The sequence below is a fragment of the Salmo salar genome, chromosome ssa26, assembly GCF_905237065.1.
Source record: "Salmo salar chromosome ssa26, Ssal_v3.1, whole genome shotgun sequence".
In the NCBI taxonomy this organism is placed as follows: domain Eukaryota; kingdom Metazoa; phylum Chordata; class Actinopteri; order Salmoniformes; family Salmonidae; genus Salmo; species Salmo salar.
The window spans coordinates 33,896,803-33,924,004 of record NC_059467.1 but is presented as its reverse complement, the minus strand read 5'-3'; the positions used below and the strand labels follow the sequence as shown (position 1 = coordinate 33,924,004).

Genomic DNA, 27,202 nt, shown 5'->3' with positions numbered 1-27,202 from the left:
CCCAAACTATATGCTCTGTAGAAAGTGTTGAATAAGTATCAGCAACAAGGTGAAATATGTTCTTTTAGTTTTCCCTGAACACAGAAATCCACAGAACACTTAAACACAGCAGCTATACAACAATTTAGATTGTACAAATGGCACCCTATTCCCTACACAGTGCACTATGAGCCCTGGTCCAAAGTACTTTAGGGTACAATTTGTAACAAAGACCAAGTATCTGTAGAGCCAGTTATGATGTTCCACTTTCCTGCCACTAGAGGTCACAGGTCTCCTCTGATATTGTGCTGTTGTCAAAGATAGTGCACTGCTGTACATAGGGAATAGGGTGCCATTTGGGACGATCTGAGCATGGCCTCCTCATGAGGTCACTGAGACAGAGGCCAGTCTGGAAAGACTGGATGTGTTTCATCCATGCTTTATTACTTGGTATTTATAACCCACACCGCCTGTGTGCTGTGTGTGTGTTTATGCATATCTCTGTTTGTGTTTGTGAGAGTGTGCGAGTGTGCATATGTGTGTGCCTGCTAGTGTGTGCGTGAGCAAGAGAGCGTGCGTGGATGTGTATGTGTGACCAGGCCATGTCCTGAGGTCCTACTCCAACCCCTGTCTCCTCAGTCTCCTCAGTCTTATTGTCCTGCGCCTCTATTCTATCCTCTGTCTCCTCAGTCTCATTGTCCTGCGGTCCTATTCTATCCTCTGTCTCCTCAGTCTCATTGTCCTGAGGTCCTATTCTATCCTCTGTCTCCTCAGTCTAATAGTCCTGAGGTCCTATTCTATCCTCTGTCTCCTCAGTCTCATTGTCCTGAGGTCCTATTCTATCCTCTGTCTCCTCAGTCTCATTGTCCTGAGGTCCTATTCTATCCTCTGTCTCCTCAGTCTAATAGTCCTGAGGTCCTATTCTATCCTCTGTCTCCTCAGTCTAATAGTCCTGAGGTCCTATTCTATCCTCTGTCTCCTCAGTCTAATAGCCCTGAGGTCCTATTCTATCCTCTGTCTCCTCAGTCTCATTGTCCTGAGGTCCTATTCTATCCCCTGTCTCCTCAGTCTAATAGTCCTGAGGTCCTATTCTATCCTCTGTCTCCTCAGTCTCATTGTCCTGCGGTCCTATTCTATCCTCTGTCTCCTCAGTCTCATTGTCCTGAGGTCCTATTCTATCCTCTGTCTCCTCAGTCTAATAGTCCTGAGGTCCTATTCTATCCTCTGTCTCCTCAGTCTAATAGTCCTGAGGTCCTATTTTATCCTCTGTCTCCTCAGTATCATTGTCCTGAGGTCCTATTCTATCCTCTGTCTCCTCAGTCTAATAGTCCTGAGGTCCTATTCTATCCTCTGTCTCCTCAGTCTAATAGTCCTGAGGTCCTATTCTATCCTCTGTCTCCTCAGTCTAATAGTCCTGAGGTCCTATTCTATCCTCTGTCTCCTCAGTCTAATAGTCCTGAGGTCCTATTCTATCCTCTGTCTCCTCAGTCTCATAGTCCTGAGGTCCTATTCTATCCTCTGTCTCCTCAGTCTAATAGTCCTGAGGTCCTATTCTATCCTCTGTCTCCTCAGTCTCATTGTCCTGAGGTCCTATTCTATCCTCTGTCTCCTCAGTCTCATTGTCCTGCGGTCCTATTCTATCCTCTGTCTCCTCAGTCTAATAGTCCTGAGGTCCTATTCTATCCTCTGTCTCCTCAGTCTAATAGTCCTGAGGTCCTATTCTATCCTCTGTCTCCTCAGTCTAATAGTCCTGAGGTCCTATTCTATCCTCTGTCTCCTCAGTCTCATTGTCCTGAGGTCCTATTCTATCCTCTGTCTCCTCAGTCTAATAGTCCTGAGGTCCTATTCTATCCTCTGTCTCCTCAGTCTCATTGTCCTGAGGTCCTATTCTAACCTCTGTCTCCTCAGTCTAATAGTCCTGAGGTCCTATTCTATCCTCTGTCTCCTCAGTCTAATAGTCCTGAGGTCCTATTCTGTCCTCTGTCTCCTCAGTCTCATTGTCTCTCACAGTTCAAGCCTGTCAATCATTCATGTAAAGTAGGAAGCCTGAATCAGCTGGAGACTTTGAGGAGGGATAGGAAGGGAAAGGAGGAGTGAAGAGAGGAGAGAGGAAGGAAAGAGGAGTGAAGAGGGGAGGAGGGGAGAAGGGGGATAAAAGGATGGGAGAAGGGGGATAAAAGGATGGGAGAAGATGGGAAAGGAGAGGTGGAGGAGAGGATGGTGGAGGGGAGCAGGATGAGAAGTACGTAACAGGTCATAAAATGTAACTGAACAAAGCATCACACTTCAAGCACTGATTTATAAGGAATCTTTAATAAAAGATGAACGTGTTACACCCTGGCAGAGAGGATACAGACATAGACACATGATGTGCACGCGAGCACACACACATACTGTACGTCTTACCATACTTGTGAGGACTTTTTGGGGACCAACAATTGATTCACAATCCTATTTTCCTTAAACCGAATCCTTACCTTAACCCTAACCTTAACCCCTAACCTCTAACTCCTAACCTTAACCGTAACCCTAAACCTAACCTCTAACCCTAATTCTAACACTAACCCTTAACCTAATCCCTAGCCTTAAAAGCATTTTTGCAAGTGAGGACAGGCTAAATTTCCTCACTTCCCTGCATTTTAGTTGGTTTACTATTCTTGTACTCTCAAGTATAGTAAAATGTGCACACACACACACACACACAACACACACACACACACACACACACACACACACACACACACACAGAGATCGTATTCATGGTAAACATCTTGTGGGCCTCCTTCTCTAAAAGATTATTATAGTGTGTGGAGGGTTGAATCCCAGCCTTAGTATTTGGCAGGAAATGGTGACAGTTGGCTGTGATTGGTTAACGATGTATACAGTATACAGAACTATACGGTCAGGAGTTTTTCCTGGTAATGAAGGTCACGATATAAGACACCATGACGCCCACACACAGTCATAATGACAAAAGGAGAGAGAACAAACAGTGTATTTACAAAACATCATCATTCTTTTTGGCCTTGATTCAGAGCAGTAAAGCTATAAGTACGTATAATGTTGCTATCACGTAATCAACACAGATTTTGGATTTCTTGAATGCCAAAGAGGGAAAAAACTCTTCTGATTCACAGGTCTCTCATGGGTCTTGTTGTTTTATGTGGGCTACGTTGCTATGTGAACGACCAGTCACAGTCATAGCCTATCAGACGCTACGCTGGTGATCCCCACCCCCTTTACACTCTCCTGTAGTGACTTCCTAGACTTTATTAGGACATAATATCTGTCACTTAGCAGATGCTTTTATGCAAAGCCACTAACAGAACAGTGTCAGTGAGTGAATATGTCTTTAATATGTGTGTATGATCCTTGTGGGAACTGAACCAATTATCTTGGATTTGCTAGCGCCACACTCTTACCAACTTTGGGGATGGTGCGGGAGAGGCAGAGGGTGAGGGAGAGGGTGAGGGAGAGGGTGAGGGATGTAGACAAAACACCTCACAGAACAGAGCTGTGACACCAGTTAAATATCTTAGAATTATTCATACAGCTCATCAACGTCACGGAAACTCCATAGAAATAAGGAGCGAAACAAGGAGTGAAACACCTGCACAGGATCGGTACATCAGAACTGATGAGGACGCATGGCTCTCGACCTTCACCTCTCCTGAGTTTGTACAGGAGTTGCAGCAATGAGACAACTACTACCAATTGGGGAGAAAAAAGGGGTAAAATATTATTTTTTTAAAAGAGATTGCCTGCAATGACAACAATCTCAGTCCGATGATGCTGTGACACACCGCCTCCAAATCGATCCCGCTCCAGAGTACAGGCCTCGGTGTAACTCTCATTCCTTCAACGATAAATGCGAATCCGACCATCACCCCTGGTGAGACAAAACCGCGACTCATCAGTGAAGAGCACTTTTTGCCAGTCCTGTCTAGTCCAGCGACGGTGGGTTTGTGCCCATAGGGGACATTGTTGCCGGTGATGTCTGGTGAGGACCTGCCTTACAACAGGCCTACAAGCCCTCAGTCCAGCCTCTCTCAGCCTATTGCGGACAGTCTGAGCACTGATGGAGGGATTGTGCGTTCCTGGTGTAACTCGGGCAGTTGTTGCCATCCTGTACCTGTCCCGCAGGTGTGATGTTCGGATGTACCGATCCTGTGCAGGTGTTGTTACATGTGGTCTGTCACTAGTCTAAGACACATTATGATGATGCCACCATTCAAGTCTACATAACAGGTGAATTTATTTACCCATAAATACAACAACACACAGTGAACTACATGATTCTGTTCCCAATCTCAGCAGTACTTAATCTCCAGTCTCCCTTTGTGTCTGTAGCTATAGGATCCAAGCCAGAGGTTTCCATTGAGGGACAGAAAGAAGGAGGGATGGGTCTGCTGTGTGTATCTAAAGGCTGGTTCCCTGAGCCTGAGTTGGAGTGGCTGGACAGTGAAGGGGTCACTCTGTCTGCTGGACCTTCAGAGACAGACAGGGACGATAAGGGATTCTACATAGTCAAACTAAAGATCCCCGTTAAGGAGACTGACAACCTCTTTACCTGCAGACTGAGACAGAGGCAGCAACATGGGGTGATGGGGACAGAGTTTCACATCCCTAGTGAGTAGCACAATTTATTGTAAAGCTGACGTGAAACACTGAGGATATTCTGTTTTTTAACAGTTCACTCAAAAGCTTGTTTACAACCAAATATCAATAGAAAATATATGATTTAGCAATAAAACAAAAACATCTAAAATAAATAAAAATAGATAGCAGTACATTATGTGGTAGCAACGACAGCCTCTTTTTATTTGTTTATATAAAATGACTTGCTTTTCAGGCGAGCTGTTCCTTTTTCACACGAACGCATGGAAAGTGGCATTTGCAGTGATTGTCTCTCTGGGCATTGTCCTTGTGATTGCTTTTGCTTTCACCATCTGGCACTGTTGTGTTGCATTTGAAGAGGAAGATAACATCAGAATGACTGAGTTTTTAATTGACTGAAGTAAATGTTTTACAGCCCAGTTGACAGAGTGGTATATAGAAGAAGGAGTTGGGTACTAGAAGTAAGACCTATCAGATATCGTGCATATTAAGGATTAGTGTAAAAATATATGTACAAGACCACAAACATTTCTACATGAAATATTGAACTGCTATCTTTTTCTGTAAACTGTAACTTGTAATATCTTAATTATATAATCGACTTAATTGAAATTGAAGATAGGGTTAGTGTTACATAGGACACTACTTACCCAGGTAATGTTTAGACAAGAACATTTAAGCCAGTTCTATGATTACATTATTACAATTAATGATTTGCAGAAATAGATAGCAGTATAACAGCTGGCCTCACCAATTTACAATAAGTACATTGTTTTCATAGTTCAAAATGTTTGTAAATGAAACAGCAGGCGTTCAATCTTTGGAACCCAGCTCCTACATTTGAATATAAAAATGTATTTTATCAAACAAAACTATGCTACATTTTATCTCTGGGACCCTCAGGATGACAAATCAGAGCAAGATTACTGAATGTAAGTACATTATTTACCTTCAGAGGTGAATGTATCAAACCAAGTGCCGTGGTAAAAGTGTTTTGTTGTTGTGCACTCTCCTCAAACAATAGCATGGTATTTTTTCACTGTAATAGTTAGATTAACAATAATTTAAGCTTTCTGCTTACTTAGAAGGTCATTCTAGTCACATTAGCGCACGTTAGCAACAACTGTCCCAGTATAGGTACACCGATCCCGTAGAGGTTAAAGAAGAAATGCCTTTATGTCGCAGGAGGTTGTGCACTAACATTGTAACCTCAGGGTTGCTGGTTCAAGCACCACTTCAGCCTCTTCCCCTCATTAGTCTCTCAGGCCTTTGTTGAAACTGTCCTCTTCTATACATTTAACACATTACAGCCACTGAGAGACAGACCTTTCGGGTTCAAGACCTAATGGGTGTTCCTCCCTAAATATCTACATTAGGAAAGACCACGGCATCAAATCAAATTTTATTGGTCACATACACATGGTTAGCAGATGTTATTGTGAGTGTAGCGAAATGCTTGTGCTTCTAGTTCCACAACAGCTACCTAATGGCATAAGGAATGGAATGGAATAGGATAGATATAAGTATATGGATGAGCAATGTCAGAGCGGCATAGGCTAAGATGCAATAGATAGTATAGAATACAGTATATACATATAAGATGAGTTGTGCAAGATACGTAAACATTATTAAAGTGGCATTATTAAAGTGACTAGTGTTCCATTTATTAAAGTGGCCAATGATTTTAAGTCTGTACAGAATGTAGGCAGCAGCCTCTCTGTGCTAGTGACGGATGTTTAACAGTCTGATGGCCTTGAGATAGAAGCTGTTTTTCAGTCTCTCAGGCTGATTCAGTGCTTAATTTGTAAATCGGGAGGTGCTGGAACAAACAGTGAGTACGAGAGCGGGGTGACCCGGGGAGTTCTGAGATACCAGAATGCATGAAAACCCTTATAATAAAGCATCACATTTGCATAGTGACATAGAGCAGTAGAGGAGAGGCAATTACAGAAGTTGCCCACATGGGGTACATTTTAGTAGCATAGTGTCCTGGAAAATGTTGGCCTTTTATAAACGCATTTCATGTAATTCTACGTCATTTTACATGACTGGAGACTTTGGCTGAATCTTTGTTAATATCACACAAATTATTGAATTGGCAGGCTACTGAGAATCAGAGATCAATAAAAATGACCCTGTCTTGAATCCATCAATAGTCTAAGCCTAGGTGTGTGGCGACATATCGTAGGCTACAATACGAGGAGGAAATTATAGTCCTAAAAATACTTTCCAGTTTCACCTACTCACCCAATGATGTGCAGCTCACTCACTGGTGATGGCCGATGCACTCGGCCAAAGCCTCTCTCTGTCTCTCTCTTTTGTAAAACAATATTTGGAAGTTGATCAAATATTTTGGTGGCCTACAGCATAGAGTCTAAATAAATTATTAAGTTCAACGCTTGAGAGATGAGAGTTCAGGCTCATGTCTATTGGAGCGGAGAGGGAGAGATCATAGAAAGTGAATCTCATTCTAGTTCTGTGAGAGAAACTGGCGTGCTTCTCACACAGCCACAGTTATGCGTCGGCCACGCATTGGTCTCAAACATATACTATGCTCACAAACTCTAGTATAGCTGTGGGGCTTGCAAGTCTGAATTTCTTCTAGCCTAATTTTCAAGACACCAATGTACAACAACATTTTTAGTCGAAAATGCAGAACACCTGCCATATGCATATGCCCACATACTCTGCTGTGGGGCGTACAAGACTTGAATTTCATATACTTTTCAAGACATCAATGTAGTAGTAGAACAAACATATCACAATCATTTGATTTGATATCAGAATATACTTCAAATAAAACCAATCAGTGTAGGCTACAGCAGAACACATATTATAATATATAAGCCTCCTGCCTATGTGATACTATGAAGCGCAGATTCAGATTAACCTCTCAGTACAGAACAAGTTTGTAAAGAAAAAATGTGTTCCTACCTTAGTTTTCCAAAACCTTCCACAACACAGCCATTTCCTCCTGCATCTTTTCCTCCCTATTTCTTGTTTTGGTGTCTGTGAGGATGCCAGATGTCTGGTGTGTGTGAGGTATCTGTGTCCTTTATCAATCCATGACCTCACATAGGGGACTGGCTTGAATTTGGTCAGCGGTGGGCCAACAAGGTTCAGAAAGAGTAGCCCTGATATGGTGGAGGTATGCAGAGAGGCTCTGGTTGAGGTGCAAATCAGATTAATTTGAGAAAATCTCCGCTGGCATTCTGCACTGGAGATGGGGATGGTGCTGACCGCCATGATCAGATCTTTAAGTCCATCTGGAATGTCTCCTTTATCATTACCATTAGTGTCCCTGTACTTCCTGTAGGCCCATATGACCGTATGTGGACTGTCAATGCCAAACCGCTGGCAGAGAGATTCTATCTCTGTTTCTCAATACAGTGCTCCTGCGTCCTCCGGACAGTATTGCACATAAATCACCTTCAACTCCTCTATGAACTGGCTGTGTACTGTATAGTCCACCGCCCATCCTCCGAGAGAACATTCTAGCCTCCATGTTCCTCGCCAAACTCTCAAAAAACTTCCTCTGATTAAGGACTCTGTCGCTGGGTCTTCCACCACTCAGTTTGACACCTTGAAAAGAGTTCTGCTGAATCCCTCTCTGGCTGAGTTGTGTGTGTCGGCTGCTCTGCCATTGCACTGAACACCCTCTCTTCCCTGGTGACTGCCCTGTGTGCAGTAATAATTGTGCAGTCTCTCTTTTGGAGCTCGAGTGACAATTCAGATAGTTCTTGAAGTGCATCACACACAAGGTCTAGATTGTTAACACACGCATGCGAGGATATGCGCATGGCAAGGCCACTATAGCTCTGACGGGTCCCGCCGTCGCAGGAGGCTTCCTCAGCTGCTGTGGTAAAATGCTTGTGAAGAGCTGGGTAATTTTTCTACACAGACTCTACAGTTCTAAAACTGGATGCCACCCATCTAGTGTCCAATATCCTGCCGATTTTGCACAGCTGAATGTCTAAACTCTCTGTGCTCTCCTTCCCTCAGCTTCGTTCGGTTTTTGTTGGATACGCTATAAAGCGCATATAGCTTGTCCATAAGTATTTTTAAATGATTGATAGCTCCCATCTATTTTACCACATGGCCTACTGCGAGCTCAGGCCTGTGTGCCCAGCAGTGCCCAACAGTTATATAAGGGAAGAGGGCCTGGAGCCTTGTTGCTACTCCGCTCTTCCGTCCCACCATGACAGATGCACCATCACATGTAATTCCAACGAGGGTATTGGAGAGAAAGTCCTCAGTAAACTTTACACCCTTTAATGCAGATAACAGATTAGACAATTCCCCCAGCAGATAATTCCTCCAGTTCCACAAGATCAACAAAAATGTTTGATGGTCCGTCGATATCTGCCAGCTGATATCTGATGCATACAATCAAAGCACTCTTTTTATTGAAACTAGTAGCCTCATCGAGCATTAGGCTGATTTTGGGAGAGCACTGTACTATTCTATCAAATAGTTTTCGCTTAATTTTGGATGAAATATGTTGCTGTATGTTGGAGCAAGCAACATCGGAATGGAGAATTCTCCCCATGTCAAGTCCATTTAACTCCTGACAGTGAATTTGTTGCTGTCACGACTTCCGCCGAAGTCGGTCCCTCTCCTTGTTCGGGCGGCGTTTGGCGGTCGACGTCACCGGTCTTCTAGCCATCACCGATCCACATTTCATTTTCGATTTGTTTTGTCTTTGTTTTCTACACACCTGTTTTTCATTGCCCAAATTATTGTTCATGCATTTAAACCCTCTGTTTCCCCCATGGTTTTGTGCGGGATTGTTTATACATGTTTGGTACAGTTGTTGGCTGGTTATTTCGACGGGTGCTGTTTTTTTGCCCGTGCGTAAATTGATTATCGTGTGTTTGTTTTGGGCAAGTGTATTGTTTACCTTGTACCTTATTATTCTGAGTAAAGTTACGTTGCTCACAATTTTATGCTCTCCTGTGCATGACTGCATGCACCAGCTACACCCACCATTCTGACAGAATCCTGCACCGAAGGATATGGAGTCAGCAGGAGCAAACAACCCCATATTAGGGGTCGAGGAGCGCGTCCAGCAGCATGTGGCCATGCTGCAACATCTCGGCACCGCAATGGATCGCGTCCTGCAGACGATGGATCGCTGGGAGAGAAGAGGAGTTCCTCCAGTGCCTCCGCCTACACCACCAATGGCACCACTACCCACCCCTCCTTCACCTGGTCCCAGTGGGATTCGGCTCGCTCTTCCGAGGGAGTATGATGGGACAGCTGCGGGATGTCAGGGGTTCCTACTCCAGCTGGAGCTTTACCTGGAAACCGTTCACCCGACTCCCTCGGGCCGTGAGAGCGTGTCCGCCCTTGTCTCCTGCCTCTCAGGGAAAGCCCTGGAGTGGGCCAACGCCATATGGGGGAAGGAGAAGCGGTGCTGGACCAATTCGAGGAGTTCACCCACCGCTTCCGGGCAGTTTTCGACCACCCACCTGACGGTAGAGCGGCGGGTGAACGTATTTTCCACCTTAGGCAGGGGACAAGGAGCGCACAGGAGTTTGCGTTGGACTTTCGGACCCTGGCCACCGGCGCGGGATGGAACGACAGGGCCTTGATCGATCACTACCGTTGTAGTTTGTGTGAGGACGTCAGTCGGGAGTTGGCCTGCAGGGACACCACTCTCACCTTTGACCAGCTGGTGGATATGTCCATCCGGTTGGATAACCTGCTGGCTACCTGCGGACGTCCAGATTTGGGTCTGTCGATTCCATCCCCCAGCACCACAGCTCCGACGCCCATGGAGCTGGGAGGTGCTGCACTTAGGGCGACCGGAGGAGGGGCCGGTCCATGCACCATCTGTGGCCGCAGAGGGCACACTGCCGGTCGAGAATCAGTCTCTTCCTTATTGATTCTCCTGCGTTTCCCGTGGTGCTGGGCCTACCCTGGTAGCCTGTCATGACCCCACTATTTCGTGGCAACAGAGGGCTCTCACGGGGTGGTCACGGAAGTGCTCGGGGAGGTGTTTTGGAGTTTCTGTTGGTGCGACTACGATGGAAAGTCCAGACCAGGTCTCCAACGTGCGCATCCCCTCTGAATATGTCGATTTGGCTCTCGCCTTCTGTAAGAAGAGGGCGACTCAATTACCACCCCATCGACGGGGGGATTGTGCGATAAATCTCCTGGTAGACGCAGCACTTCCCAGGAGTCACGTGTATCCCCTGTCACAGGAGGAGACGGCGGCTATGGAGACATATGTCTCCAAATCCCTGGGACAGGGGTACATATGGCCCTCCACTTCACCTGCCTCCTCGAGTTTCTTTTTTGTGAAGGAGGGAGGTCTGCGCCCGTGTATTGACTATCGAGGTATCAACCAGATCACTGTGAGGTACAGTTACCCGCTACCTCTCATAGCCAGTGCGATTGAGTCAATGCACGGGGCGCGCTTCTTCACCAATTTGGATCTCAGGAGCTCTTACAACCTGGTGCGTATCCGGGAGGGAGACGAGTGGAAGATGGCTTTCAGTACCACCTCAGGGCACTATGAGTACCTCGTCATGCCGTACGGGTTGATGAATGCTCCATCAGTCTTCCAGGCCTTTGTAGACTACATTTTCAGGGACCTGCATGGGCAGGGTGTAGTGGTGTATATTGATGACATCCTGATATACTCCGCTACACGCGCCGAGCATGTGTCCCTGGTGCGCAGGGTGCTTGGTCGACTGTTGGAGCATGACCTGTATGTCAAGGCGGAGAAATGTCTGTTCTTCCAACAGTCCGTCTCCTTCCTAGGGTAGCGCATTTCCACCTCAGGGGTGGAGATGGAGAGTGACCGCATTTCAGCCGTGCGTAATTGGCCGACTCCCACCACGGTAAAGAAAGTGTAGCGGTTTCTAGGGTTTGCCAACTACTACCTGAGGTTTATCTGGGGCTTTGGTCAGGTAGCGGCTCCCATTACCTCACTGCTGAAGGGGGGACCGGTGCATTTGCAGTAGTCAGCTGAGGCGGACAGGGCTTTTGGTCACCTAAGGGCTCTGTTTACCTCGGCTCCTGTGCTGGCTCATTCGGATCCCTCTTTGGCGTTCATAGGTGGACACGTCCGAGGCTGGGATAGGAGCAGTGCTCTCTCAGCGCTCGGGTATGCCACCAAAACTCCGCCCCTGTGCCTTCTTTTCGAAGAAGCTCAGCCCAACGGGCGAAACTATGACGTGGGGGACCGGGAGCTGTTGGCTGTCGTAAAGGCCCTGAAGGCGTGGAGACATTGGCTTGAGGGGGCTAAACACCCTTTTCTCATCTGGATTGACCACCGCAATCTGGAGTACATCCAGGCGGTGGGGAGACTGAACCCTCGCCAGGCAAGGTGGGCCATGTTTTTTACCTGTTTTGTTTTCGACGGGTGCTGTTTTTTGCCCGTGCGTAAATTAATTATTGTGTGTTTTTTTTGGGGCAAGTGTATTGTTTACCTTGTACCTTATTATTCTGAGTAAAGTTACGTTGCTCACAATTCTCTGCTCTCCTGTGCCTGACTGCATGCACCAGCTACACCCACCATTCTGACAGTTGCTCAAAACTGTGAGCGGGTCTTTGGCGTTTAGCCTCCTTGTAAGCTGTTCAGAAGACTGGCTGTAGTGTCTGTTTTTATTTTGAGCGTTAAGTACAACCTGTGTTAAGGTGTCCTCTTTAGCGTTGTCTGCAATGCTTGCTGACGCTAAATGAGCCTTGGTTGTGGCATGTTCAAAACCTTTTTTCTGAAGGCTCTTTGTTGTTTTTTTACGTCTGAGACAGAGGATGTTTGTAACGCCCTGGCCATAGAGAGGGGTTTTTTGTTCTTTATTTTGGTTAGGCCAGGGTGTTACATTGGGTGGGCGTTCTATGTTCGTTTTCTAGGTTTTTTGTATTTCTTTGTTTTGGGCCGTGTGTGGCTCCCAATCAGGCACAGCTGAAGTTCGTTGTTGCTGATCTGGAGTCACACATAAGGAGCATGTTTTTCCTTTGGGTTTTGTGGGTAATTGTTTCTGTTAGTGTTTGCACCTGACAGGACTGGTTGGCTGTCAGTTTTCTCGTTTTGTTTTGTATAGTGTTCTTTCTGCTATTAAATATTCAATGATGAACACTAACTCCGCTGCACCTTGGTCTACTCTCTCTCACGACAGCCCTTACAATGTTACTGTACATTCCACCCACTCTTTTGCTAGTTTCATCCCTCCAGTCTTTTCTGGGCCCAAACTCCCTACCTTCTTGCATGTTGTACAGCCCAGCTTGGGATTTTGCTTGACAAGCCAGGGGTTATAAGTTTGCTTGATCTTGAACTGAGCCTCTGTCCAAATTGCACCTGCTCCAGGCACTTCGCCAGTGGATGCACTTCATCTTGTCTTCACATTAGCAGATGACATTACTGAGAAGTTTCTTTAGCTAATCAAAGTGTTGGTTTATGTTAGTGTAATTGGTCATGGGAAGGACATTGACTCAAAAAACATATTGTGTAGGTCCTTTTGTGGACCTTTCCTGTATCACTGTATTACTGTGTGAAACATGTCATTTTCTCCTCCTTAGAGGTTCATATGTTCATTAAGAATCTTTCCTCTGAATGTTCTCTTCTGTATTTTAAGTTAATATTTTAATAATTTTCTCCTCCATGGGTGTAAGCTGTTGTGTTCATTAGAATGTTCTATTTTTATGTCTGCCAGCTAAACACAGTGAAGAGCTAGGTAGTGTCTTACTGTCAAACATGTGTACATTTTTCCTTCAAAGATGGAAAGTTGAGGTTATTGTGTTCATTAGGATTTTCAATTTAACTGTTCTCTTTTTTATATCTGCAGAGAAAGTTCAAAATGGTAACACTCGTCAGCTAAGTAAGTTGTACCCTAAAAGTCACATTTATCTCAAATGTTGTAAAATCCCAATGACATATTGTAAGAGGAGTTACGTAAATGGAAAGCATTACAACAGCTGGTTTCATGAATTTCAGACATTTGGAGTTGATGATTAAGATTACATTAGTGTTTTTTTTAACACATTGTTGTCATTGTCCCTCTTCACATGCCACGCACTGAATTGAATGAATTGTTCACCGTTCAGAATGGTTTGACTGACTTTAATTCATCTGTTTGTCTGCAGTGATACTTGCTGATCAGCTGGGTAAGTACCTATACAGGATACAGTAAATTATCATATAATATACATATTACCTACAGGCTTACCATTTGCATGGTCCTCATCTTTGCCATTTAGCAGACTCATTCAAAGCGACTTACAGTCATAAAGACCTCATCAGACCTGGGTTAGTAATTGAAATACAGTAAATTGTATTTGAACCCTGTTCTGGTCTTCATTGATGAGTCTATTGATGTCTGATTTTACTATGCAAATAACAAATATTTATATGTATAATTATATGCTGAAACATCACCGTATAGCAATTCTTGTGGAATCATTTTTTACTCACTTATGGAAAATGTTCCGCCAAGCATAATAATTTGTTCGATTTATTTAATTTGAAAATGTTCACACTTTTATGAACAAGAACTGTTTAATTATTTTATTTGTTTCATTTTCCCACAGATTTTGTAAGCATGAAGGGTTGTCCAGGTAAATGAATGACACTGAATTGTATTTAAAATAGATTTGATGTCTTCATATTTTTGTTTGCAGGTATATTACAGTATATTATGGAAGAGGGATGTATTTTTACACCATCTCACGTTGGATATGTTTCTGGTTCTGAACTTGCATCCCAAAAATGTATCACTTGTCCAAAAACACCATTTTGAGATCAAGATAATCATTAGTCATCATGTTCCAAGGGCACCATACAGTATACTCTACTGTAATATTATATTACCATAGTTTCTGGTATCCTGGTAATACTCTCCAGTACATCCACCTGGAGATTCACATTAATATTCATATATTTACATATCAGGTGATATCACAAGTCACTCCTTCACATCTATTGGTTGTGAATAGCAACCTACAGTACAGGCTACATGTGTCCTAGAGTAATGCACTGAGCCGTGAAATGCAGTCCTGCATATTGATATGTTTATTTTCTTTATTCTAATAAAGTGTGTGTTTCTCTCCACAGTGGATGTGACTCTAGATCCTGATACAGCACATCCTAAACTCATCCTGTCTGAAGACAGGAAACAAGTGAGACGTGGAGACATAAAACAGGATCTCCCTGATAACGCAGAGAGGTTTGATATCTCTGTCTGTGTCCTGGGAAAGGAGGGCTTCTCCTCAGGGAGATTCTACTATGAGGTTCAGGTGAAAGAGAGGACATGGTGAATTTTAGGAGTGGCCAGAGTCTAACAACAGGAAGGGGGAGATTTACCTGAACCCCAAGAAAAGATACTGGACTGTGATGCTGATGGATGGAGAGTACAAGGCTCTCTCTGTCCCCTCTGTCCCCCTTTCCCTGAGAGAGAAGCCCCAGAAGGTGGTGGTGTTTGTGGATTATGAGAAGGGTCAGGTCTCCTTCTACAATATAGAGGCCAGGTCTCGTATCTACTCTTTCACTGGCTGCACCTTCACTAAGAAACTCTATCCATCCTTCGGCCCTGGTAATAATTACACTGGTGAAAACAGCCCCACTGGTCATCATTCCTGTAGATGTCACTGACAGACTGTTTTATATCAAACATTGAAATACTGTTAACAGTGTGTGTGCGCGTACATGCATGTTTGTCTGCAAGTGCATGAGTGTTACTCAGAGTTTGAATTCATTATAGCATACCAACAGAGGGAATTCCCACCTTGTATAATTTCTACTGAAAGTCATCCTATGGTGTTCATGTTGTCTCCATATAGCCTTATTATACAGTATGTAAGCCTAATGTATTGACATACAGTGCATTCTGAAAGTATTCAGACCCCTTGACTTTTAACACATTGAGACTTTACAGCCTTATACTAAAATTGATTAAGAAATGTTTTTCCCCTCATCAATCTACAGACCATATCCCATAACGACAAAACCCCAACAATTTTTAAATACATTTTCGCAATAAAAAATACATCATTCTTAAATATCACATTTACATGAGAATTCAGACCCTTTACTCAGTACTTTGTTGAAGCACCTTTGGTTGCGATTACGGCCTCAAGTATTCTTTTGTATGACGCTTCAAGCTTGGCACACCTGTATTTGGGGAGTTTCTCCCATTCTTCTCTGCAGATCCTCTCAAGCTCTGTCAGGTTGGATGGGGAGTGTCACTGCACAGCTATTTTCAGGTCTCTCCAGAGTTGTTTGATCAGTTTCAAATACGGGCTCTGGCTGGGCCACTCAAGGACATTCAGAGACTTGTCCCGACTCCTGCGTTGTCCTGAGCGATCTGGAATAGGTTTTCATCAAGGATCTCTGTACTTTTCTCCGTTCATCTTTGCCTCAATCCTGACTAGTCTCCCAGTCCCTGCAACTGAAAAACATCCCCACAGCATGATGCTGCCACCACCATGCTTCACTGTAGGGATGGTGTCAGGTTTCCTCCAGACGTGACGCTTGGCATTCAGGCCAAAGAGTTCAATCTTGGTTTCATCAGACCAGAGAATCTTGTTTCTCGTGGTCCGAGAGTCTTTAGGTGCCTTTTGGCAAACTCCAAGCGGGCTGTCATGCATTTTACTGAGAAGTGATTTCCTGCAGATCGATGTGCCTCAGAGTGGAGTCTGACATTTGCAATGGCAGAGATACTTTTGAGGAGGTGAGAAGCTCCATTGGAATCACTTTACCGCCCATTGTGTATTCAGATTACAAAGTTATAATTTTCCTAATATAAATTTCAGATATTATATCTGACCTATGAGTCCTCTGATTAATGATGTGTTAGTTTACCTCACGTCATTCTCATTCCAAACCTCGTAAATTGTTGGTTATCTGCACGAACCCAGTCTATACTATGAGTCATCCATACATCAATTGTCTTAAAATAATTTATTTACTAATTAAGTCATTCACAGAATGCATAACAAACAGCAGGTATCGTTACAAAGAAATGATAAAGGAATGTGCCCTAGTGGGCTAAACCGGCATGGCGGCTTGTTAGACAAAAGGGGAGTGGGGTCAGCGGAGAAGACACTGAGTTGATAAATATTAACAATTGAAATGCTAATCCTTTGCACATGAACGCTCACTCATTCGGGAACAATTGCAATCAATATATATATTTACGCTCAGTGTGTCGTCGGGATCTTTGTTGGAGAGTTTTGTTCTGTTGGAGAGGTTGTCCTCGCGTTCTCTCTCTCTCTCCCCCACTCGGTTAGAATGGATATTTCAAAGTGACATTCATTAATGTCGTTATAGGACGGTTGTTTCGTCGGTCTTCGCGTTCAATGATACCGAATTCCTAGCTGCAGACTAGTAATTAATATCAAAGACTTGTTATTATTCTATCGGTATCAATAGTCTAAGAGTTTAACCACGTTGTATGGTTAAAGTTCAGAACGATGAATGCATGGTCAAACCTTGGCCCTCTTGTTATCGAGGTAAGCTGGTCTGGTGATAGAAACCCTGGGTGGGGGTTATATTCGAAATAACAGAAAAAGGCTGTCTCATGACGCCTGGTCCTGTCTGTGTCCCTGGGGGCGTGCCAAGGACTTAGTTAAGACTACAAAGGGAATTTGAGTTTCCTTCATTAAACAGTCCAAAATCACATTACACAATTTCACATATAGTTCCATCCTTACTCATTCATTTTATACTACCATTAGATGTAAGTCTCACAACAAAATTGTACCAAATGGACCAGTTCATAGCCGGATTCTTGACCGATCTTTTATACCTTCTCCAGAACATAAATGTCGTTCGGTTCTCCAGTCCTGTGAGGTGGAAGAATTCCTGGGTTCTTTCTATGAAACCCACTCTGTCTTTATACTGTGGCCATGAGGCGGGACATTTTCTTAGGAATTTACGACCGCTCTCCCAGAGCCTGGGAAGGGGGAGTTAGGGGGATGGTACATAGAAAACCCAAAGAGGGCAACGTCATGACAACTGCATGGTGCATTCTGCTTAAAAATACAAATAATTAACCTTCATTTAACTAGGCAAGTCAGTTAAGAACAAATTCATATTTACAATGACGGTCTACACTGGCAAAACCCCAGACGACGCTGGGCTAATTGTGCGCCGCCCTATGGGACTCCCAATCACAGCCGGTTGTGATACAGCCTGTAATCAAACCAGGGAGTCTGTAGGGACGCCTCAAGTACTGAGATGCAGTGCATTAGACAGCTGCGTCACTCGGGCGCTCTCCTTTAAAAATCCAACATTAGCATGATTTTCGTCACCAAGAAGTACAACAGTAGAAATATCTGTAATACTGTATAGCGTTGGAATCGTGACATTACGTAATTGTGAGGAAAATAGGCATGTTGCTTGACTCATACCCTGACTTTGAGCAGGACTTGCGTGACGATTACTTTAGCAAAAGCGTGACGCAACATGAACGCAATTGGTTGACAGTCTGCTGGGTGGGGCGATATACGTTCCCCCACTCGTTGCCCAATGGGATTCCTATCTTCTTTCAATTAAATTCAAAGGGCTTTATTGGCATGGGAAATATATAATCGCCAAAGCAAGTGAAATAGCTAATTAACAAAAGTGAAATAAACAATAAAAAATGTACAGTAAACATTACACTCAACAAAAGTTCCAAAAGAATAAAGACATTTCAAATGTCATTATGTATATCTACAGTGTTGTAACAATGTGCAAAGTTAAAGTACAAATGGAAAATAAATAAACATAAATATGGGTTGTGTTTACAATGGTGTTTGTTTGGTTGGGTCTAATTGTGATGCTGTCCTGGGGATCTGTGGGGCCTGTTAGTGAAAAGAGCCCCAGGACCAACTTGCTCTTCTGCAGGTTGATAAAATGGCGCTGGAAGAAATGGCAGCAGTTTTACGGGCGCCCAACCAATTGTGCTATTATGTGTTTTTTCACGTTATTTGTAACTTATTTTGTACATAATGTTTCTGCAACCGTATCTTTCAGCAGAAAAGAGCTTCTGGATATCAGGACAGCGATCACTCACCTCGGATTAGACAAAGATTTTTTTTCTTCAACAAACAAGATGCACAAGACATTCTCCAAAAACCCGGCAGGGCCGACATCCACGTTATTTGCAAGAGGAAGCGACGCAGGTACAGAGGACAAAGATCCGGATGCCTGGTCAGGACCCAGAAAAGGCGAGTAGGAAAGCTGCCGTTACCGTCAATATTACTCGCCAATGTGCAATCATTGGACAATAAACTTCACGAGGTACGATCATGAATATCCTACCAACGGGACATCAAAAACTGTAATATCCTATGTTTCACGGAATCGTGGCTGAATGACGACATGGATATTCTGCTAGCGGGATAGACGCTGCACCGGCAGGACAGAACAGCACACTCCGGTAAAACGAGGGGGGGCGGTCTGTGCATATTTGTAAACAGCTGGTGCACGAAATCTAAGGAAGTCTCTAGATTTTGCTTGCCTGAAGTAGAGTATATTGTGATAAATTGCAGGCCACACTACTTGCCTAGAGAGTTCTCAGCTATACTTCTCGTGGCTGTTTATTTACCACCACAATCAGATGCTGGCACTAAGACCGCACTCAGCCAGCTGTATAAGGAAATAAGCAAACAGGAAACCACTCACCCAGAGGCGGCGCTCCTAGTGGCCGGAGACTTTAACCTCTTACATCTAGACGTTCCGCTAGCGGAACACCTGCTCCAATATCCAATGATAGGCGTGGCGCGAATTACAAATTCCTCAAAAATACAAAAACTTCACTTTTTCAAACATATGACTATTTCACAGCATTTTAAAGACAAGACTCTCCTTTATCTAACCACACTGTCCGATTTCAAAAAGGCTTTACAGCGAAAGCAAAACATTAGATTATGTCAGCAGAGTACCCAGCCAGAAATAATCAGACACCCATTTTTCAAGCTAGCATATAATGTCACAAAAACCCAGAAGACAGCTAAATGCAGCACTAACCTTTGATGATCTTCATCAGATGACACACCTAGGATATTATGTTATACAATACATGCATGTTTTGTTCAATCAAGTTCATATTTATATCAAAAAACAGCTTTTTACATTAGCATGTGACGTTCAGAACTAGCATACCCCCCGCAAACTTCCGGGGAATTTACTAACAATTTACTAAATTACTCACGATAAACGTTCACAAAAAGCATAACAATTATTTTAAGAATTATAGATACAGAACTCCTCTATGCAATCGATATGTACTTCAATAACAAATGTTGGTTTGGTCCAAAATAATCCATCGTTATATCCGAATAGCGGCGTTTTGTTCGTGCGTCCCAGACACTATCCGAAATGGTAAATCAGGGTTGCGTGCATGGCGCGATTCGTGACAAAAAAATTCTAAATATTCCAATACCGTACCTCGAAGCATGTCAACCGCTGTTTAAAATCAATTTTTATGCAATTTATCTCGTAAAAAAGCGGTAATATTCCGACCGGGAATCTCCTTTTCGGCAAACAGAGGGAAAAACACAAAGACGGGGGCGGCCAGTGCACGCGCCTAAGCCCACAGTCCCTTGATCGGCCACTTGAGAAAGGCGATAATGTGTTTCAGCCTGGGGCTGGAATGACGCCATTCAGGTTTTTCCCCGGCTCTGAGAGCCTATGGAAGACGTGGGAAGTGTCACGTTAGAGCAGAGATCCTTTGTAATTGAATGAGATGTCAAAGAAAGACAATAAATGGTCAGACAGGCCACTTCCTGTAAAGGAATCTCTCAGGTTTTGACCTGCCATTTGAGTTCTGTTATACTCACAGACACCATTCAAACAGTTTTAGAAACTTTGGAGTGTTTTCTATCCAAAGCCAATAATTATATGCATATTCTAGTTACTGGGCAGGAGTAGTAACCAGATTAAATCGGGTACGTTTTTTATCCAGCCGTGAAAATACTGCCCCCTAGCCATAACAGGTTAATGCAGGGAAACTTAAATCAGTTCTACCAAATCTCTATCAACATGTTAAATGTGCAACCAGAGGGGAAAGAAATTCTAGATCACCTGTACTCCACACACAGAGACGCATACAAAGCTCTCCCTCGCCCTCCATTTGGTAAATCTGACCACAACTCTATCCTCCTGATTCCAGCTTACAAGAAAAAATTTAAGCAGGAAGCACCAGTGACTCGGTCTATAAAAAAGTGGTCAGATGAAGCAGATGCTAAACTACAGGACTGTTTTGCTATCACAGACTGGAACATGTTCCGGGATTCTTCCGATAACATTGAGGAATACACCACATCAAGTCACTGGCTTTATCAATAAGTGCATTGAGGACGTCGTCCCGACAGTGACTGTACGTACATACCCCAACCAGAAGCCATGGATTACAGGCAACATCGCACTGAGCTAAAGGGTAGAGCTGCCGCTTTCAAGGTGTGGGACTCTAACCCGGAAGCTTACAAGAAATCCCGCTATGCCCTGCGACGAACCATCAAACAGGCAAAGTGTCAATATAGGGCTAAGATTGAATCATACTACACCGGCTCCGATGCTCGTCGGATGTGGCAGGGCTTGCAAACTATTACAGACTACAAAGGGAAGCACAGCCGCGAGCTTTCCAGTGACACGAGCCTATATGCTCGCTTCGAGGCAAGCAACACTGAGGCATGCATGAGAGCATCAGCTGTTCTGGACGACTGTGTGATCACGCTCTCCGTAGCCGACGTGAGTAAGACCTTTAAACAGGTGAACATACACAAGGCTGCGGGGCCAGACGGATTACCAGGACGTGTGCTCCGGCCATGTGCTGACCAACTGGCAGGTGTCTTCACTGACATTTTCAACATGTCCCTGATTGAGTCTGTAATACCAACATGTTTCAAGCAGACCATCATAGTCCCTGTGCCCAAGAACACAAAGGCAACCTGCCTAAATTACTACAGACCCGTAGCACTCACATCCGTAGCCATGAAGTGCTTTGAAAGGCTGGTAATGGCTCACATCAACACCATTATCCCAGAAACCCTAGACCCACTCCAATTTGCATACTGCCCAAACAGATCCACAGATGATGCAATCTCTATTGCACTCCACACTGCCCTTTCCCACCTGGACAAAAGGAACACTTATGTGAGAATGCTATTCATTGACTACAGTTCAGCGTTCAACACCATAGTTCCCTAAAAACTCATCACTAAGATAAGGATCCTGGGACTAAACACCTCCCTCTGCAACTGGATCCTGGGCTTACTGACGGGCCGCCCCCAGGTGGTGAGGGTAGGTAGCAACACATCTGCCATGCTGATCCTCAACCCTGGAGCTCCCCAGGGGTGCGTGCTCAGTCCCCTCCTGTACTCCCTGTTCACCCATGACTGCATGGCCAGGCATGACTCCAACACCATCATTAAGTTTGCAGACAACACAACAGTGGTAGGCCTGATCACCGACAATGACGAGACAGCCTATAGGGAGGAAGTTGGAGACCTGTCCGGGTGGTGCCAGAATAACAACCTATCTCTCAATGTAACCAAGACTAAGGAGATGATTGTGGACTACAGGAAAAGGAGGACCGAGCACGCCCCCATTCTCATCGGGCTGTAGTGGAGCAGGTTGAGTTTCTTGGTGTCCACATCAACAACAAACTAGAATGGTCCAAGACAGTCGTGAAGAGGGGACGACAAAGCCTATTCCCCCTCAGGAAACTAAAAAGATTTGGCATGGGTCCTGAGATCCTCAAAATGTTCAACAGCTGCAACATCGAGAGCATCCTGACTCGTTGCATCACTGCCTGGTACGGCAATTGCTCGGCCTCTGACCGCAAGGCACTACAGAGGGTAGTGCGTACGGCCCAGTACATCACTGGGGCTAAGCTGCCTGCCATCCAGGACCTCTACACCAGGTGGTGTCAGAGGAAGGTCCTAAAAATTGTCAAAGACCCCAGTCATAGACTGTTCTCTCTACCGCATGGCAAGTGGTATCGGAGTGCCAAGTCTAGGACAAAAAGGCTTTTTACCGCCAAGCCATAAGACTCCTGAACAGGTAATCAAATGGCTACCCAGACTATTTGCATTGTGTGCCCCCCAACCCCTCTTTTTACGCCGCTGCTACTCTCTGTTTATCATAAAGGGCCATGGGTTCTATAACGGATTCAAGTATTTTTCCCCAGATCCTAATTCATATGTTGAATTTTATGTTCCTTTTGATGGTGTAGAAGGCCCTTCTTGCCTTGTCTCTCAGATCATTCACAGCTTTGTGGAAGTTACCTGTGGTGCTGATGTTTAGGCCGAGCTATGTATAGTTTCGTGTGTGCTCTAGGGCAACAGTGTTTAGATGGAATTTGTATTTGTGGTCCTGGCAACTGGACCTTTTTTGGAACTGAGATTTTTGTCTTACTGAGGGCCCAGGTCTGACAGAATCTGTGCAGAAGATTTAGGTGCTGCTGTAGGTCCTCCGTAGTTGGGGACAGAAGCACCAGATCATCAGCAAACAGACATTTGACTTCAGATTCTAGTAGGGTGAGGCTGGGTGCTGCTGACTGTTCTAGTGCCCTCACCAATTTGTTGACATATATGTTGAAGAGGGTGGGGCTCAAGTTGCATCCCTGTCTCACCCCACGGCCCTATGGAAAGAAATGTGTGTGTTGTTTGCTAATGTTAACCGCACACTTGTGTACATGGATTTTGTAATGTTGTATGTTTTCCCCCAACACTGCGTGCCATAGATTTGTATAGCAGACCCTCATGCCAAATATAGTCAAAAGCTTTTTTTGAAATTAACAAAGCATGAGAATACTTTGCCGTTGTTTTAGTTTGTTTGTTAATTAATTAGGTTGTGCATGGTGAATATGTGGACTGTCGTACGGTAATTTGGTAAAAAGCCAATTTGACATTTGCTCAGCATTTTGGTGATCGGTCCTTGGTTCCAAATGGGGAAGATGCCAGAGCTGAGAATGATGCTCTCAGGGATAGGCATCCCGCTAGCGGGACACTAGTTGACAACTTCCGGTGAAATTGGAGGGCAATTCAAGGAAAAAGTTGTAATATTAAACATTCATGAAAATACAAGTGTCTTGCATCATTCACAAGCTTAGAATCTTGTTAGTCGAACTGCGTTGTTCGATTTACAATAGGTTTTACAGCGAAAGCATACCATGCGATTGTCTGAGGACAGCACCCCACATCAACATATTTTTCAGCACAGGCGTCACAAAATCACAAATAGCGATAAAATAAATCACTTACTTTTGAAGATCTTCCTCTCTTTGCAATCCCAACGGTCCCAGCTACACAATGAATGGTTGTTTTGTCCGATAAAGTCCTTCTTTATATCCCAAAAAGTAAGTTTATTTGGTGCCATTGATTTCAGTAATCCACTCGGTCAACATGCAAAGGAATCCAAAAAGCTACCGGTAAACTTCGTCCAAACAAGTCAAACGATGTTTCTAATTAATACTCAGGTACTCTAATAGCTAAATAAATGATCATATTTTGTACGGAAAGTAGTATGTTCAATAGGAAAGGAAAATAACGAAGAGCGCGCCCTCATTCACGCGTGCCAAAAAACTACTTTTCTTATGGAGCTCTCTTCAGAAAAACTACAATTACTTGTTTGTTTTTCAAATAACAAGCCTGAAACCTTGTATAAAGACTGGTGACATCTAGTGGAAGCCATAGGTATTGCAATCTGGTATATGGAAATGCATATGAGCATTAGGTTTGCATTGGAAGAGCCTTGGAGCCTTTTTATTTGAGTGAAGAGAGGTGGGAAAGAGAGGAGTGAAGAGAGGAGATGAGAGAGTAGTGAAGAGAGGAGTGAAGAGAGGAGAGGGAGGAGTGAGGACAGGAGAAAAGAGAGGAGTGAAGAGAGGAGAGAGGAGGGGGAGTGAGGAGTGGACAGGAGTGGAGAGAGAGGAGTGAGGAGAGGAGAGGAGAGAAAAGAGGCGAGAGAGAGAGTGGAGAGAGAGGAGTGGAGAGAAAAGAGAGAGAGAGAGAGAGAAGAGGAGAGGAGTGAAGAGCGGAGAAAAGAGGAGAGAGAGAGGAGTGAAGAGAGGAGAGAGAGGAGTGAAGAGAAGAGGAGAGGAGAGGAGAGAGGAGTAAAGAGGAGTGAAGAGAGGAGAGAGGAGTGAAGAGAGGAGAGAAAAGAGGAGAGAGATGAGTGAGGAGAGAAAAGAGGAGAGAGAGAAGAGGAGAGAGAGGAGTGAAGAGAGGAGAGAGAGGAGTGAAGAGAGGAGAGAGAGAGGAGAGAGGGAAGAGAAGAGATCAGAGAGAGAGGAGAGAAGAGATGAGAGAGAGGAGTTATGAGAGGAGAGAGGAGCCAAGCTGAACAGAGCTGTACTGGCCTGGCCTGGTTACACATTTAACTTAGTTGCTAGAAACGTGATAGACAGGACCATGTTGAAGGTAAATATCAGCGCCAACCAAGTACGGTTTGGATTGGCCTGCACCAGATTTGCCAGTTCTTGCTGTGAGATGTTACCCCACTATTCCACCAAGGTACTTGCAAGTTCCCGGACATTTCTGGGGGGAATGGCCCTAGCCCTCACCCTCCGATCCAACAGGTCCCAGACATGCTCAATGGGATTGAGATCCGGGCTCTTCGCTGGCCATGGCAGAACACTGACATTCCTGTCTTGCAGGAAATCCCGCACAGAAAAAGCAGTATGGCTGGTGGCATTGTCATGCTGAAGGGTCATGTCAGGCTGAGCCTGCAGGAAGGGTACCACATGAGGGAGGAGGATGTCTTCCCTGTAACGCACAGCGTTGAGATTGCCTGCAATGACAACAAGCTCAGTCCAATGATGCTGTGACACACCGCCCCAGAACAGGACGGACCCTCCACCTCCAAATCGATCCTGCTCTAGAGTACAGGCCTCGTGTAACGCTCATTCCTTCAACGATAAACGCGAATCCGACCATCATCCCTGGTGAGACAAATCCGCAACTCGTCAGTGAAGAGCACTTTTTGCCAGTCCTGTCTGGTCTAGCAACGGTGGGTTTATGCACATAGGCGACGTTATTGCAGGTGATGACGTTATTGCGGACAGTCTGAGCGCTGATGGAGGGATTGTGCGTTCCTGGTGTAACTCGGGCAGTTGTTGTTGCCATCCTGTACCTGTCCCGCAGGTGTGATGTTCGGATGTACCGATCCTGTGCAGGTGTTGTTACACGTGGTCTGCCACTGTTAGGACGGTCAGCTGTCCGTCCTGTCTCCCTGTAGCGCTGTCTTAGGCGTCTCACAGTACGGACATTGATGAGCAGGGACCCTGGGCATCTGTCTTTTGGGGTTTTTCAGTCAGTAGAAAGGTCTCTTTAGTGTCTGAAGTTTTCATAACTGTGACCTTAATTGCCTACCGTCTGTAAGCTGTTAGTGTCTTAATGACCGTTCCAAAGGTGCATGTTCATTAATAGTTTATGGTTCATTGAGCAAGCACGGGAAACAGTGTTTAAACCCTTTACAATGAAGATCTGTGAAGTTATTTGGATTTTTACGAATTATCTTTGAAAGACAGGGTCCTGAAAAAGGGACGTTTCTTTTTTTTTGCTGAGTTTATGTAGGTAACATGATATAATAGTCAGTAGTACCACATTATTTCTTAATAATACGAGCTGAAATAGGATAATATATGTAGTTTGTATTTCCCTACATGATCACGTGCTTTCACCTCTACAGCACCACAGGCTTTCTGACATGGCCAAAGATGGTGGATAAATTAAGATGGTTGACTACTTTCGTTTACCAATGAAAAAAAGTTGTCAGTTCCAGTCTTCTTAAGGGGGCGGCTCTCCCATAGGCACCAATGCGATAGCAGATGGGTGTGGTCTTCTTAGTTCATTGACTTCCATTGAAAAAATAAATTAGGGTGTGGGATGTCCTACTTCCTCTTCCATCGCTGCAATGACATGTCCCTGTGTTCAGTGTGTCTACTGCCCTCTAGTGTCAACATTATGCCAGTGCAATAAGGCCATGGTTCTCTTTTAGTCCATGTCAACAACCCACCACAGTGGATGCCACAATCAATATGTGACATATGGATGGTCATATAAAGAGGACAGATTTAAAAACTGAAAGGAGAGTAAGAAAAACAATCCTGTGAAAGTGAACAAGCAACAGGTTTAGGGAAGTGGATGATCCCTCAGCGATCGCTTGCATCTCTATAACAGGTGGCTGGTGGCACGTTAATTGGGGAGGACAGTCATAGTAATGGCTGGAATGGAATTAATAGAATGGTCTCAAACACATCAAAGACCTGGTTTCCATGTTGTTGATAGCATTCCATTTACTCCATTGCAGCCATTATTATGAGCCGTCCTCCCATTACCAGCCTCCTGTGATCTCTATGTGTGACATCTTAGTGTAGCCAGTTTGTCAGTTTTGTTTCCAGAAACTATGCCACCTCTCACCTACTTCCTCATGAGTTAACTCAAGTCAACTCAAGCTGATTAAAGTGTGGATTCCATCTCATCTACAAGAATAACAAGTATATCAAGTTATGTTGAAGCCACTTCCCTGCCTTGCAATAGACACACCAGATTTGTTTTCTCTCCAGTCTTTCCACCACAGGCGAGCGAGCTTTAAGCCAAACTCTTCTCAATTGTGATCTGCATGTATCTAATCGTAAGTATTATTTGTATATATGTTTAAAGCTGTCAG

At 44.4% G+C, this 27,202-nt stretch overlaps 1 protein-coding gene across 7 annotated transcripts in view; it reads left to right on the top strand.

The window, feature by feature from the left end:
* Positions 1-27,202, top strand: part of LOC106587313 (butyrophilin subfamily 2 member A1) — a 72,594-nt gene that overhangs the window by 37,453 nt on the left and 7,939 nt on the right. For 2 of the 7 annotated variants that reach the window (XM_045708444.1, XM_045708443.1), the window contains exon 1: positions 27,041-27,166. The exons of 4 other annotated variants lie outside the window; for them this stretch is intronic. Coding sequence is in view for 1 of the 3 variants with exons in the window: in XM_045708445.1 (XP_045564401.1) it covers positions 14,657-14,859 (203 nt within the window). In the remaining 2 variants the exon portion in view is untranslated. Of the gene's footprint in view, positions 1-14,656; positions 14,875-27,040; positions 27,167-27,202 lie in introns of those variants that run through there. One more of the 7 variants, XM_045708445.1, reaches the window with a different exon arrangement.